Below are 16,524 nucleotides of genomic sequence, written 5' to 3' on the forward strand. Positions count from 1 at the left end.
AAAGCTGTAGGTCAGATTGAAGATACATAACACATAAAAATAACTTCTCTGTAAAAAGAAACCCAGTCTGTAAAAAGCTGTAGGTCACACTGAAAATATGTAAAATATACAAATAACTTCACTATAAAAAGGAACCCAGTCTCTAGAAAGCAGTAGGTCACAATGAAATATGTGACATATAGAAAATAGCTGCAAAAAGACACCCATGTCTGTAGAAAGCTGTAGGTCATGTAAAAATTTGGCGACAAAAATATCATAATTGATCATAAAAAACTGATACAGTTCATTTTCCCTGCTCTTGTTTAATGTCATTCTGAAGTCAAATTTACATCAATACAGCACAAGATGTGCAGTATTTAATGTGAAATAAGCATAGAATTTTACTAAGGATTGGATTTAGTACTAAATGAGTTTACTGTATTTAATTTTAACACGTACCTGTTTCTATGTAACAACAATCTTCACTGAAGGTCAGTACTGAGGTTAGGAGAAATATAAACTTTTAAATCAAATTTGAAAATGAACTCTGATGACCTATGAGTCAATATTTCTTCCTTCTGTCTACAGTTGTCAGTGAAGATGGAGAGGTGAAAAGCTTTATGGAGGTGATGGGACAGGCTATGAAGTTCCACAAAACAGGTATACAATATACAGACAGGTATGCAATTAACTGAATAGGTACGCAAGTCACAAAACACGTATACAATTCACAGACAGGTATGCAATTAACTGAATAGGTACGCAAGTCACAAAACAGGGACAATGCACAGACAAACAGGCATACAGTGTTCAAACAAGTACACATACACAATTATATACAAAAAACAGGTGGTACACAATTCACAAACAGGTACACAATACACAGACAAATAGATACACAAAACAAGTACGTAGTTCACAAAACAGGCATGCAATTCACAGATAGGAACACAATTCACAGATAAATATAATACACAAAACAGGTGATACAATGCATGCAATTCAGAAACTGGTACACAATTCACAGATAAATATAAGACTACTTGAGAAAAAATATATTGAATGTGCATTTTTAGAAAGAATTTTGTAGATGAAGATAAATGTACTCTCATTTTAATTCTTTGACTGTTAAAAATCGCTTTGAAGGATTTTACTTATTTTCATTAAAAAAGTACATTTATTTTTACAGTATTGCCTGTATATAACGTCATGGCCTTTATAGGCAGTCTGTAATGTTAGGCTTTGTTTTGTAGGGGAGAATTACAAGACTGACGGGTATGTCATCACACCCAACACAATGGACCTCCTAAAGAAACACCTTAAGGAGATTGGGGGGAAGGTATGCATAGCATTATTTACTAGAGGGACTGCTACTGGAATGTCATATTTTATAGTCTGTGCTTGTAAACAATCACTTTTGGTAAAGAAACTTCAGATCAATGTAGCTATCATTAGTAACTATAAATTTCTTGTTACTCTGAGGAATGGTAGAGTTGTGTTTAACTTCTCAAAGTATATGAGTTTTTAAGATTAAATTAAGAACTGACTGGACTTGATGCAGCCTAGAAATCAATCAGCTTAGGGTTAATGTTTTGTGTACAGTATTACTGATTTTAAAATAATTTAATATTTTCAGGTTCACACTCGATTTCCTCCCGAGCCAAATGGAATCTTACACATAGGGCACGCTAAAGCAATCAACTTTAACTTCGGTTATGCCAAGGTGTGCATCATATTTCTTATTTACATGTATTTGTGTTCTTTTGAAAATTAACCATTTGTAAATTTAATTGTAGTATTCATCACAAGTTTTTGTCAGATAATAGATCTGGAAGTAGACAGCTACAATTTAACTGCCTTTTGTTTTTGCCGATACCATTTCTTAATACATGTACATGATCTAAGTAGGGTACTCTGGTCATTTTAACAATCATCCAACATTGTACAACTTACACTAAACCTGAAATCCCTTTAGAAACACAATGGCAACACTTACCTGAGGTATGATGACACAAATCCAGAGAAGGAAGAAGAAAAGTTTTTCACTGGAATCAGAGAAATGGTGGAATGGCTGGGTAGGTTATGTCTTTATTTACATCCTCCAAGAATCTGTCCGTGTCCTCTTTAGCTTACTTGAGCTGAAAGTTCTGATCACAATATGTCTGGCATTTATCTGTCTGTTAACTTTTCACATTTTCAACTTCTTCTCAAGAACCACTGGCTAGTTTTAACCAAACTGCCGCAAAGCTTCTTTGGTGAAGGGGATTTAAGATTCTTCAAATGAAGGGCAACGCTCTCCTTCAAAGGGAGATAATTCAGAACTAATGAAAATTTAATGACATCGTTTAAACATCTCAAGATTCATTTGACCAGAAAAGATGAAACATATGTGAAAGCTTCATTACAAAATGTAGATACAAGTTTATTCACGTTGTGAAAACCTTGGGTCACAATGGGCAATCAAAGTTTTACTGCCTCTACTGTCGTTTCAATTATATCAAAGCATAATTTCATGATTGGAATCTGCTCCATTCGGATGACCGATGTCGCTTTTTCTGTCAATTTTTGAAACATATTTCTTGGGGTTTTTTCTTAACATTTTCACCATCTGTTCAATAAGCAATACTTAAGATATCAGAAAATGATGACAAGTGCTTTATTTGAAACACATTCAATTTTTATATTAAGTTTTGGATTGTTTAATGAACTTAGAAAATAGTCATTTTAATCTGAAAACTTTATTTCAAAGTTTATGACATTTTAACCCTGGGTCATGCGCACTATCTGTGACCTTTAAAGACTGCAATTTTAAAAAAAAATTGAATGTGAAATGTGATATGTGAAAAGTGAACGTCATTGTCCAGGAGGTTTATGGGCAGCCCTCTTATATGTATCAACAAGTAGTGTAGATTCAAGTTTGCTCAAATCAAAACAACACCAACAAAAAGAAAAAAAAACAGTGCTTAATATGTATAAGTCAAAGAATCTTGAAAAAAAACTTTCATTGGATTAAATAAAGTGATGGAAGATAGTATGAGGCTGACTGTACATTATATCTAAATTGCAGTAGCCTTGTTTATTCTGTCTGGAGATAAAAATTATATTCAAGACCAAGATTTGATATACACTGTACTTTCAAAATTAACTCAAACTTCCCTTGTTTTTTTTCTCAAATGGATGCAGATTCTGAAAGGGCTTTCAGTATTGAAACAAAATAAAATATACACTTAATTCTGGTCTAAACAATGAAAGCTTCAGTGCCCTTTTTTCATCATGATGTAAATTTAATCAATATATTTAATTCAGGAAATATTCAAATTCTGCAATTGTAATTAAAAAGCCTTCTTTTCAATAAAAAAAAAATACTCAATACACAAAGGCTTATTGTATATATATGCAATATGTAATGTAATATATATAATCATGATGGTAAATATGTCGTGAATGTCATTACATGAATGTTATGATCAGATTTTTTTTACTTTCCAAAGAGGGTCATGACCCTCTTTTTGTGTTGCCTGCAGAGCAGAGTGACACTTAGGGATCACTTTACCTTTCATCTGTCTGTCAGTCTGTCCATCCATCTGTCTGCCTAACCGTCTGTCTGTCCATCTTATCTTTTATCTCCACAACTGTAAGAGATATGGATTTGACATTTTGCACATATATTGCTTGACACTATGGCTTTTGTAAAATAACCATGATGGTTACTAACCTTGTGACCTTTGAACTGATCAGTGACCCACTTTTCAAATAATTTATAGAGCAGTAGCCCTTTTCACAAAAAATCTTAAGTTTTTGCGGAAGATTTTAACTTAAGAATTTCTTACGATAAATCTTAAGTGCGTTTCACGAACGCATTCGTAGCAGATTGAACTTAAGATTTTACTTACGACAGACTTCGTCCCTAGCAACGACTTCAATATGCTTTATAATCCGTAAATAAGTGGGTGAAAATAAAATAAAACTTAGTTTTCAACAAATGTCAGCATAACAAACATTATTGACAACAAATATCGAATGCAATCGTTTGCGAAGCAAGGAAGTTTATAATCTGACGTCACAATCACAAGTCTGACGTAAAAGTAGGTCATACGAAAATCTTAAGTGAAACTTACATCGTAAATATTTTGTAGTGTATTTCATTCAATTTTTCGACAATAATTGTGAAAAAATATATAATGTTATTGTAAGTTGCATAACAAAGTTCAATTTAACGTGTATTTTGGTTTTTGCGTTTTTATTTTTACAATAAAATCGGTTTTAAAATACTTAAGAGAGGGTTGGGGCTCTCGTAAAGTTACGACAGATTTTGCACTTACGACTTTCTTAGGAATTTTTGTGAAAACGATTTTTATTATAAGTTTTCACTTAAGATAAAAATATGTCGTAAGATTTTTTGTGAAAAGGTCCACTGATAAACAGCTTATTGTTGACATTTAAGAGGTATAGCTGCACTATTTAGCATTTGTACTTTTTTCATAAGATATAAAATACCAGCATGACAGTCACTTGACCTTGACCTCCTTTTCAAAAATATTTTGAATGCTTAATTTAAAACCTTCCTTTTGAATCTTGAGAGACAGAGTTTTGATAACTAGCATATATATCACATGTTTATGAGTTTGTGACACTGTACTTTGAAAAACTGTATTACATGTATATGCACTTATCACAGAAAATGAAATTTAAATAATATGAAATTACATCGGGATCGGTATACTGAAATAGATTGTACTTCAAATAAAATTGTAGACTGACAATTGCAGTAAAGACAGACTGAAATCTCTCAAGTCACAAAACTGGGGAATTGTTGGATTAAACAATGTATAAAATGACAAATAAGTATTTCTGAAAATTTCAATTTCATTATTCATTTTATCCTTGAGGGTTGGGGAATCATATTTTTGTTTAATAACCACATATAATCTGTCGAAGTCTTTCTATCTGTGGATGTTTTTTCTTTGCATGCAAAAGCATGAACTAAAATACAAGTAGCAGATAATAGCTGACCACTCTTAGATTTATTTACGTCTTTAATGATGCTATTAAGCAGGCAGCACATGCATTCCTTGCAACACTCTAGTTATATGTTGGAGGTTGGCAAGTACTTAAGTAGGAATACGTTGGAAATTAAAAAAAAAATCTTCTTCTCTAGAACAGCAAAGCCATGATTTATTTCAAAGTTTATTAGCCAATTCCATATATTTTCTTTTTCAATTTAAAAAGCGATGTATACTTCATTGTAAATAGATTTAAAAAAAAATCTTCTTCTCTAGAACAGCAAAGCCATGATTAATTTCAAAGTGTATTAGCCAATTCCATATATTTCCACTTTCAATTTAAAAAGAGATGTATACTTCATTGGTAAATAGATTCATACTAACAGTCTTCATTCTCCTCATTAAATTTAGGATACTAAAGCCTTTAAAGCTTCAACAGCAATTTATTGCAGCAGCAAATATAATATATTTTGCTTATTTTCAATTTTCTCTGAAAAAAAGAAAAATTCAATATATATTCTAGCATCTCATTTTAAAAATATATATAACTGTACTATTATTTAAAGGTCTTTTTCGGTATATATTGTCATTGCATGAGTATCAGAATGGAAATGTTAATTTCTTATTGAAACGATGTGTTGATTTTAAATGAATTAGATAATATACATTCTGTAGCATTTTAAATTGAATTTTCTATTAATTCTGATATACTGTATGAGAAATCCATACATGCTGCATTATTAGTAGTTTACCTTTACAACTACGTTTTGCAGCCAGTGCAATTGCAATGAGACCAAACTGAAAAAAAAGTGCAGTATCCACCTTTGCAGCTGCGTTCATTTATGCAATAAGCAATGCACTTTGTTTCATCAATGGGAAATGGTGGTGGAACATGGCATGAATGAGATCCATCTCCCATGATGACTTGGACAGAGGCTAAATAGAATTTATAGCACACTGATATTGAGTATTTCCACTTTTGATATAAAATATCACAGATGCCATACTCTATAAAGATTGAAATATGCAAAGGAAATTATTCAGAAATTAAAACTTATCCAAGGAAAAAACTTTAGATTAAAATTAAGTACATACCTATCAAACACTCACACAGCATGATTAAAAGAAAAGCTCTCATCTTGGGATCTGTGGATGAAAATGTCATCAAGGTTGAATTTGTTTCTTAAAAATCAAAACTCTAAGAAGGGTTTCTCAAAAATTTGAGTACATGTGTATTATGAAAACCCAGATGTAATGTACATTTATTTACCAGTACTTAAGAATTCTGAGTAAGATGCAAAAGTTCCAGTCTAGCAAAGGTCTAGAAATACATACCAGTAAATGTTCAAGCAGTCATAAATAGTGGACTAGCTTCTGGTGATGCTTAGAGTGGGACAAAGATATCTATTTTATATTCTCATACAATGGCAGATGTTTGCTGTGTTGCAAAAAAAAAAAAATGATTAGTTGTTGATTGCATGATGACTATTAAAGTGCATAATTTTATGCAACTGAAAAATGTGGTAATACTTCCGTCAGAAAGAGAGGTCTAGATGCCATTCATGCACACATGGTGTGCAGGTGACATGTGGCATACATGATTTTTTAGGTCACCTGAGTAAACTCAGGTGACCTATTGCTATCCGTTTTTGTCTGTCGTTGTACGTTGTACGTCGGTCGTAAACTTTTGAACATTTTTAGCTTCTTCTCTGGAACCGCTCAACCAATTTCAACCAAATTTGGTATATAGCATTTATGGGTGAAGGGGAACAAAAATTGTGAATTTCATGGTCCCTGCCCCCCTGGGGCCTGAGGGGTGGGGCTAAAACCACCAAAAATAATGCAATCTTTAAAAATCTTCTTCTTTACTCCTGGACATCAAGCAGTCAAACTGTTAACATCATTGTAATAAGCATGGAGCCCTCTACCAAAATTGTGAAATTCATGGCCCCAGGGTCAGGGGTTCTGGTGCTAGGTTGGGGCTATATAGATCATATAGTGAAAGTGCATTATTTCTTTGAAAATCTTCTTCTCTGCTCCTGGGTATTAAATAAAGTTACTAAGTACATAGTTATGATGAGCAAGAGTGCCTCTTCCAAAATTGTGAAATTCATGGCCCCAGGGTCAGGGGTTCTGGTGTTAGGGCGGGGCTCTATTGATTATATAGTGAAAATGCATTATTTCTTTGAAAATCTTCTTCTCTGCTCCTGGGTATTAAATAAAGGAACTAAGTACATAGTTATGATGAGCAAGAGTGCCTCTTCCAAAATTGTGAAATTCATGGCCCCAGGGTCAGGGGTTCTGGTGTTAGGGCGGGGCTCTATTGATTATATAGTGAAAATGCATTATTTCTTTGAAAATCTTCTTCTCTGCTCCTGGGTATTAAATAAAGGAACTAAGTACATAGTTATGATGAGCAAGAGTGCCTCTTCCAAAATTGTGAAATTCATGGCCCCAGGGTCAGGGGTTCTGGTGTTAGGGCGGGGCTCTATAGATTATGTAGTGAAAAAGCATTAATTCTTTGAAAATCTTCTTCTTTGCTCCTGGGTATTAAATAAAGTAACTAAGTACATAGTTATGATGATCAAAAGTGCCTTTTCAAAAATTGTGAATTTCATGGCCCCAGGGTCAGGGGTTCTGGTGTAGGGCGGGGTTCTATAGATTATATAGTGAAAATGCATTAATTCTTTGAAAATCTTCTTCTCTGCTTCTGGATATTAAATAAAGTAACTAAGTACATAGTTATGATGAGCAAAAGTACCTCTTCCAAAATTGTGAATTTCATAGCCCTAGGGTCAGGGGTTCTGGTGTTAGGGCAGGGCTCTATCGACTATATGGTGAAAATGCATTAATTCTTTGAAAATCTTCTCCTCTGCTCCTGGGCATTAAGGTGATAAACTAAGTACATAGTTATGAGGAGGAGGTGGGCCTCTTCCAGAATTGTGAAAGCCATGGCCCCTGGGACAGGGGTTCTGGTGTTAGGGCGGGGCTCTATTGATTATATAGTGAAAATGCTTTAATTCTTTGAAAATCTTCTTCTCTGCTCCTGGGTATTATTTAAACAAACTAAGTACATGGTTATGATGCATAAGGATGCTTTTTCAAAAATTGTGAATTTCTTGGCCCCAGGGTCAGGGGTTCTGGTGTTAGGGCGGGGCTCTATTGATTATATAGTGAAAATGCATTGATTCTTTGAAAATCTTCTTCTCTGCTACTGGAGATTATTTAAACAAACTAAGTGCATGGTTATGATGCATAAGGATGCCTTTTCAAAAATTTAGAATTTCATGGCCCCAGGGTCAGGGGTTCTGGTGTTAGGGCAGGGCTCTATTGATTATATAGTGAAAATTGATTGATTGTTTGAAAATCTTCTTCTCTGCTACTGGAGATTATATAAACAAACTAAGTGCATGATTATGATAGACAAGGATGCCTCTTTCAAAATTTTTAAATATATGGCCTCAGTTTTTGGGGTTCTTGAGGGGGGGGGCTCTATTGATTATATAGTGAAAAAGCATTAATTCTATTAATCATTAATTAATCCTGTCTGCTCCTTAGTGTTGAGCTGATAAAGAAATTGCTTAGCTATGTTGAAAATGGGAGCTTCGAACAGAATTTCTAAATCTTGTGGTCCTAGGGTCAGGGGTTCTGGCATAACGAGGGGGGGGGGGGGGCTTTTGATAATATAGTGGAAAAGTGTTAATTCTTTGAAGTCCATAGTTATGATGATGAGGGTAACTCTTCCAAATTTGTAAATTTCTTGACCCTTGGTCTTGGGTTCTGGTGTTAGGGTAAGGCTTTGTTGAATCTGTAGTGAAAATGCATTGTACCTGTGAAATTCTTCTCTGCTTCCGGGCATATTGAAAGCAAACTGAGTAAAAGTTTAAATGATATAAGTAAGCGTATTTCTACCAGATTTTTAAACATCTGGACCATTGGTCTAAGCATTCTGATCCTGAGCAGGGCTCTATTAATTTGTATTCTACTGAGAGAAGTTATTCCCCTTTTCCATTCACCTTTGATAATTAATCACTGTAAATAATGTATTTGAAAGGTTAATAGAATAAGATAATTATGCAAGAATGTTTATTGTATAATTAAAAAAGTACTTTCTTAGTTTTAATAAACAGGTAGACCTGTAAGTCATAGATAAATAAAAATGAGACAAAAATAACTTATCTTATTAAAAGTTCTTCAAAGACCATAAGAGAGGTCAATGCTAGAGGTCTTAATATGGGTTTATAAATAGTACAGAAGCACTAATAGTTTGTTAATAGTCTGCATAGTGTTAAGTGGGGGACAAATTAGAACTTAATTTATGAGTTGATACTGAATACTAGACTAATTATTTTGTTGATCCTGATCTTCCTACTTCTCTTGCTTATGGCAACAAAGCTTCAACTATCAGTGTATTTAACTTCTAAATTGTTGTATTATACTCAGGTGACCGTTAAGGCCCTTGGGCCTCTTGTTAAAAATAAAATTATGCAGTTTCAAATAGTTAGTAACCATGATTGAAATAATTTGTAACTTAGGAAATCTCTTTGTTTTGATTTTTTAACTCACCTGAGTCAAAGACTCAAGAGAACTTTTCTGATCAAAATTTGTGCGTTGTCTGTCACCATTGTTGTCTTCAATGACATAAATATTTTCAGAAACTTTTTAGTTCACCTGAACCAAAGGCTCAAGTGAGCTTTTCTGATCAATATTTGTTCGTTGTCTGTTGTTGTTGTCATCGTCGTTAACTTTTCACAATTTCATCTTCTTCTCCAGAACCACTGGGCCAATTTCAACCAAACTTGGCACAGAGTATCCATGGGTGAAGGGAATTCAAATTTGTTCAAACGAAGGGCCACACCCTCTTCCAAGGGAAGATAATTACAAAATAGTGAAAAATTAATGGCATATGCATCTTTTAAAAATCTTCTTCTCAAGAACCAATGGGTCAGGAAAGATGAAACTCATGTGGGATCATCGCCAGGTAATGTAGATTCAAATTTGTTCAAATCATGACCCCCGGGGGTAGAGTGGGGCCACAATGAACGATCAAAGTTTTACTTACTTAATAGGAATATATAGGAAAAATCTTTAAATATCTTCTCAAAAACAGCAAAGCCCTGATTGGTCATATTTATATGGAAGCATTCTCAGGTAGTGTAGTTTCGAGTTTGTTCAAATCATGACACCCCCCCCCCCCCCCAGGGTAGGGTGGGGCCACAATGGATGATCAAGGTTTTACATAGGAATATATAGGAAAACTCTTTAAAAATCTTCTTCTCAAGAACAGCAAAGCTGTGATTGGTCATATTTGTATGGAAGCATTCTCAAGTTGTGTAGATTCAAGTTTGTTCAAACCATGACCCCTGGGGGTAGGGTGGGGCCACAATGGATGATCAACTTTTTACATAGGAGTATATACTAGGAAAACTCTTTAAAAATCTTCTTCTCAAGAACAGCAAATCTGTCATTGGTCATATCTATATGGAAGCAACCTCAGGTGGTGTAGATTCAAGTTTGTTCAAATCATGTCCCTGGGGGTAGGGTGGGGCCTCAATGGATGATCAAAGTTTAACATAGGAGTATATAGAAAAAATCTTTAAAAATCTTCTTCTCAAGAATGGCAAAGCCATGATTGGTCATATTTATATGGAAGCATCTTTAGGTAGTGTAGTTCCAAGTTTGTCAAATCATGACCCCCAGGGGTAGGGTGGGGCCACAATGAAAGTTCAAACTTGTAGGAAAAATAGCCACAGTTAGTCAAAGAAATATGTACGTATCCTTAGTTAGTGTAGATTCAATTTTTTTCAGATCATGACCCCCCTGTTTTAGGGGTAGGTCGGGACCACTTATGCATTTAAGCTTTTCAATACTGAGCTGATTTTTGCTTTTTTTCCAAGCCACAGTGCTCAGGTGAGCGATGTGGCCCATGGGCTTCTTGTTACAATTTCGTCTTCTTCTCTAAAATCATGGGCCAATTTCAACCAAAATTGACACATAGTATCCTTGGATAAAAGAGATTATTTTTATTCAAATGAAGGGCCACATCCTCTTTCAGGGGAGATAATTAAGGATTGGTATAAATGGCATCTTTTAAAAATCTTCTTTTGAAGAACCACTGGGTCAGAAAAGATGAGACTTACGTGTAAGCTTCCTGAAAAAGTTTAGGTTCAGGTTTGTTTAAGTCATGACCCCTGGGGGCAGGGTGGGGCCACATTAGGTGGTCAATGATTTACATTGATATATAGGCAAAAATCGTGAAAAATCTTCTTCTCAAGAATAGCAAAGCCATGATTAGTTATATTAATGTGGAAGCATTCTTAGATAGTGTAGATTTAGGTTTGTTCAAATCATGACCCCCAGATGGTCCACAAGATGAAATTAAAGTTTTTCATAGGAATATATAGGAAAAATTTTCCTCTAATAAATAATAAAAGCAATTATTACTCATCTCTATATGGAAGTATCCTCAGATAGTTTAGATTCAAATTTGTTTAGATCAGGTCCCCAGGGAATTGGTGGAGCCTACAGTAGGGGATCAGAGTTTTATTATTACAAGGGAGTATATAGGAAGGTATCTTTCTAGAGTGGCAAGGCCACACTAAATCATATTAATAAGCAAAACATTCCTAAGTTGTGTAGTTTCAGGTTTTCTTTTTTAAATTATGAACCCTGGGGTTAGATTTGGGCTAAAATCAGAGATCCAAATTCTCTATAGGGGAAAAAGTCTTTCATAGAACAGCAGGGCCATTTTAGTCATATGATGCATCCCAATTTTGTGTGGATTCAACTTTGATTAAATCATAGCTCCTTAGGGCTGGATTTTAGTTTGCAGTATGGGTTCAAAATTTTTTATCAAATTAAAGAAGGGAATTTAGAAACAAATCTGAAAATGAAGAATAGCAGGGCCATATCAACACAGATCAGCATTGTGACACCTGAGCATCTGCAGCTGGTGTTATGTTAACTACCATTTGTATTTTTTTGCTTAATGCAAGAGATGATTTCCCCATGCTTATAGCCATAGATCAACTACATGTACTTTCAATTTGAATGCATGTAGTTGGCATTTAATTCAGATAAAACTGTGATATATGCAAAATTCTTTCAAATCCTTGCTGTATAGTCATTTCAAAGACTGTTTCCAGTGACTCATAAATGCAAGAATCTTTTAAGGTTTTGCTGTGAAAAACTGTTTATGGTAAACATATTTTTTGTAATGAATTTTCCCCCTCCCTATTTATTCAATACATGAATTAAATAAAGCCAAATAGCAAATTCATAAGATTAATTCAATTCAATTCACTTTATTGACAATTACCTTGTCGGCATACAGTCATGACATAAAATGAATTAACAAGAATAATACATACATATACAAAATGACAAATGTGAGTTGAACAAAATAATGTAGAGTATATTCACATATTTCTAAGTAATCATTGCTGACTTTCTTTTCTGGTGTCAAAGCACTTTTTCAAAAAACAACATATCCTTCTAGCAGTTGTAATATTTGTAGGATTGACAATTTTTCTAATGGGATTATCACTAGTAGATGTGTTTACATTAAATATATCAGTATAATTGCATCTAAATTGGTCATACTTTGAACAGTATAGAACAAAATGTTTTTCATCTTCAATAAATAATTTACATGAATAGCATAAACGTTTTTCTCTAGGAATAGGGGGTTTACAGTATCTGCCCGTTTCAATATACAATGGATGGGCACTGATCCTTAATTTTGTTAATACAGATCTAAAACTTTTCTTTAAAGGCAGCTTTAAATAACTTTGCAATTTGTATTCATTTTGAATTACAATTTTACTATAAAAAGCTAACTTTCCAGAGTTTGATTTGCTTATATTTTTCAGTTGTTCATGTATCTTGTTTTGGTAATGCTCTTGTAATTTGTTTTTCAAGGTTGTGTGAGAAATATCCAAAGAAGTGATATTTAATTTTTGTAGTAATGAAGACAGTTTTCTTTGCCAAGATATTCTAGATACAAGTTTTTTGTCTTCTTTAAATGCAGAAATCACTAAATAATTATTATAATCATGTTTGTTTTCCATTTCCTTAAGTCTCTTAAAATATTTAAACATATATTCATAACATAAATAGTACAAAGGAAAACGACCCAATTCACATAAAACATATGATTAAAATAATTAAATATCATTGCAGCTATAAAGTCAAACATATGGGTGCACTATCATTTTCTTTGAAGATGAACATGTATTGTAGGATTTATATTTAGGGCTAGAATTTCACCACCCAGATGTAATTTCAAGGATATATTCTAGGTTTGAAAGTAATCTTATTATACCAGCTCTTCCTCTGTTTAAATGTCTAGAATCTTTTTTATCACATCAGGGTATAAGCCATTCAAGGTGACCCATGCCTCAGACAATTTTGACAAGCTTTATGAGTATGCTGTAGAGCTGATAAAGCGGGGGGATGCCTACGTTTGTCACATGCGGTCGGAGGACCTGAAGGGGTTTGACACTCCTGACTCCCCGTGGAGAGACCGGCCGATCGAGGAGTCTCTACAGCTGTTTGAAGTAGGTCACTTATATCATTGAGGTTAGAGAAATACATAGGTCACTTATATCACTGAGGTTAGAGAAACGCATAGGTCACTTCACTTATATCATTGAGGTTAGAGAAATACATAGGTCACTCACATTATTGAGGTTAGAGAAATACATACGTCACTTCACTTATATCATTGAGGTTAGAGAAATACACAGGTCACTTTACTTAATACTACTAAGTAATATATCATTGAGGTTAGGTTACACAGGTCACTTTAATTATATCATCCAGGATGGGAAACTAGATGGAATTTATCTTGAACACTGTGGATTAGTTAAGTGGATTTATGCTATCCTGTGAAATGGCTATGTACATATATGAAAGTTTGAATAGGTTTCATGCACTGGGATTTAATGATAAACAATTAAACATGCGTACAGGTTTGTTGTCTATTTATATAATTATATGTGTTACCTGAGTACAAGTTTGTTATGTATTTATATATGCTCTTTCTTTTTTTACTACAGGATATGAAGAATGGTAAGATTGGAGAAGGGGAGGCCACTCTGAGGATGAAAACAACACTAGAGGAAGGGAAGAAGGACCCAGTAGCTTATAGAATCAAATTTACTCCCCACCACCGCACAGGGGATAAGTGGTAAGAAAAAGGGGGGTGTCAGAATCAAATTTACACCCTACCACCACTCAGGGGATAAGTGGTGAGAAGTGGGGGGGGGAATCAAATTTACTCCCCACCACCACACAGGGGAGAAGTGGGGGGGGGCAGAATTAAATTTACTCTCCACCACCACACAGGGGATAAGTGGTTAGAAAAAGGAGGGTTACAGAATCAAATTTGCTCACCACCTCTGCACAGGGGATAAGTTGTAAAGAAAGGGGTGAAAATAAATAAGCTTGTTTCCCTCAAATGCACAGGGAACAAGTGGTGAAAAAGGGGAGGAAGATATAGGGCAATTTGATGAAGAGATAGGAGAGTGAGGTATAGGACAAGAGATAGAAATAATTACTTTTTTAAAAAATAAATGTCATTAATTTCTGAATGTGTTTAACACTAACAATAGTCTTAGGTTTACAGAGCACAAAATAATATTTTTGAGTTAGATTTTATCACGTTTTTGAAATACATGTATGTATGATTTCTGAATTACACATATTCTTATTGGGTGTTTATTTTAATCTACAGGTGTATATACCCGACCTATGATTACACACATTGTTTGTGTGATTCCATAGAGAACATCACCCACTCTCTTTGTACAAAAGAGTTCCAATCAAGGTACGTAATGCTTTGTTCATTGGAGATGAAAAGATAAATATGCTTGTTGTGATTTCATCATTTTTTAGGGGATGGGGTTGGGATATTGTGAGTACTGTATAGTCAGGTCACAGGGTTCGACATTAACGTTAGTCCGTTAATCTCGGACTGATACATTTTCATTCAGACTTATAAAATCTGTGGCCTATTAGTCCGAAGGGACTAATAAAAATTTCTGGAAAAAATCAATAAATTATCAATGTTTGATTCTCGACAACTTTCACTGGAAAACCCTGCATGTATTTTTAGCTTTCTAACTTCTTGGCGGGAAGTTAAGTAATTCCAAGTCAATTCGACGCTCAATTTTAGGACTGATTGGTATGAAATTAAACATTTTAGTGATCATGAATTAGTATGACACATGGAGAAAGATGTCAGATGTTTGGATGTAATGTATAGAGAAAAACAAACGAGTTCGGGTATATGATTGTAGTTCCTGATTGCAAGATTTCAACGAATCTTGGAATAAAACATTTCACGTAAATGCTTTGTTTATTTCAAAAAAGTATAAAAAGTACATTGCAATGTTTATTTTTGAATTAACCATTACAAAACATTGATGTGTTTTTTTTTTTGAACGGACTCGTAAAATCTCGTGTGTACTAGTAAAAGTAAAGAAGCACTAGTTCGGCTGGACTAAAAGCCTAAAAATGTAAGTGTCGAACCCTGGGTTATCTTTGCTGTGGCTTTGTTTTTTATTTCAATGATAGACTCTATAAGTTGTGGGCAACTAGAAAAATCCATAGATCCTTTCAAGTTTATCAAGTTTTAATATTTTTTTTCCATGTAATGAAATCTTTAATCTACCCCTAACTGCTCAATGCATAAAGGGAGTCTGAAAAAAAACGTATTCTTTTAAAAAGCTGTATTAGGACTGCTTTCTAATAAAGAAGTTCCCTGAGTAAATTTGCAAGGAAAGCAGATGATTGATATAATTTCCTCTGCAGACGATCGTCGTATCACTATCTGTGTAATGCTATAGATGATTGATATAATTTCCTCTGCAGACGATCGTCATATTACTGGCTGTGTAATGCTATAGATGATTGATATAATTTCCTCTGTAGACGATCGTCGTATTACTGGCTGTGTAATGCTATAGATGATTGATATAATTTCCTCTGCAGGCGATCGTCGTATCACTATCTGTGTAATGCTATAGATGTTTGATATAATTTCCTCTGTAGACGATCGTCGTATTACTGGCTGTGTAATGCTATAGATGTTTGATATAATTTCCTCTGCAGGCGATCGTCGTATCACTATCTGTGTAATGCTATAGATGATTGATATAATTTCCTCTGCAGGCGATCGTCGTATTACTGGCTGTGTAATGCTATTGATGTTTGATATAATTTCCTCTGCAGGCGATCGTCGTATTACTGGCTGTGTAATGCTATAGATGATTGATATAATTTCCTCTGCAGACGATCATCGTATTACTGGCTGTGTAATGCTATAGATGTTTGATATAATTTCCTCTGCAGGCGATCGTCGTATCACTATCTGTGTAATGCTATAGATGATTGATATAATTTCCTCTGCAGGCGATCGTCGTATTACTGGCTGTGTAATGCTATAGATGTTTGATATAATTTCCTCTGCAGGCGATCGTCGTATTACTGGCTGTGTAATGCTATAGATGATTGATATAATTTCCTCTGCAGACGATCA

The 16,524-nt window shown here is 34.2% G+C and overlaps 1 protein-coding gene across 1 annotated transcript in view; it reads left to right on the plus strand.

Annotated features, from left to right (window-relative positions):
- LOC133203772 (glutamine--tRNA ligase-like) overlaps nt 1-16,524 on the plus strand; it is a 30,775-nt gene that overhangs the window by 4,081 nt on the left and 10,170 nt on the right. The window contains exons 7-13 of the mRNA XM_061339560.1: nt 568-639; nt 1,233-1,318; nt 1,616-1,702; nt 1,955-2,054; nt 13,353-13,540; nt 14,042-14,172; nt 14,719-14,811. Of these exons, the coding sequence (XP_061195544.1) occupies nt 568-639; nt 1,233-1,318; nt 1,616-1,702; nt 1,955-2,054; nt 13,353-13,540; nt 14,042-14,172; nt 14,719-14,811 (757 nt within the window). The remainder of the gene's footprint in view (nt 1-567; nt 640-1,232; nt 1,319-1,615; nt 1,703-1,954; nt 2,055-13,352; nt 13,541-14,041; nt 14,173-14,718; nt 14,812-16,524) is intronic.

The sequence above is a fragment of the Saccostrea echinata genome, unplaced genomic scaffold (assembly GCF_033153115.1).
Source record: "Saccostrea echinata isolate AGI-Se365-2 ecotype Australia unplaced genomic scaffold, CSIRO_AGI_Sech_v1 ptg000051l, whole genome shotgun sequence".
NCBI lineage: Eukaryota > Metazoa > Mollusca > Bivalvia > Ostreida > Ostreidae > Saccostrea > Saccostrea echinata.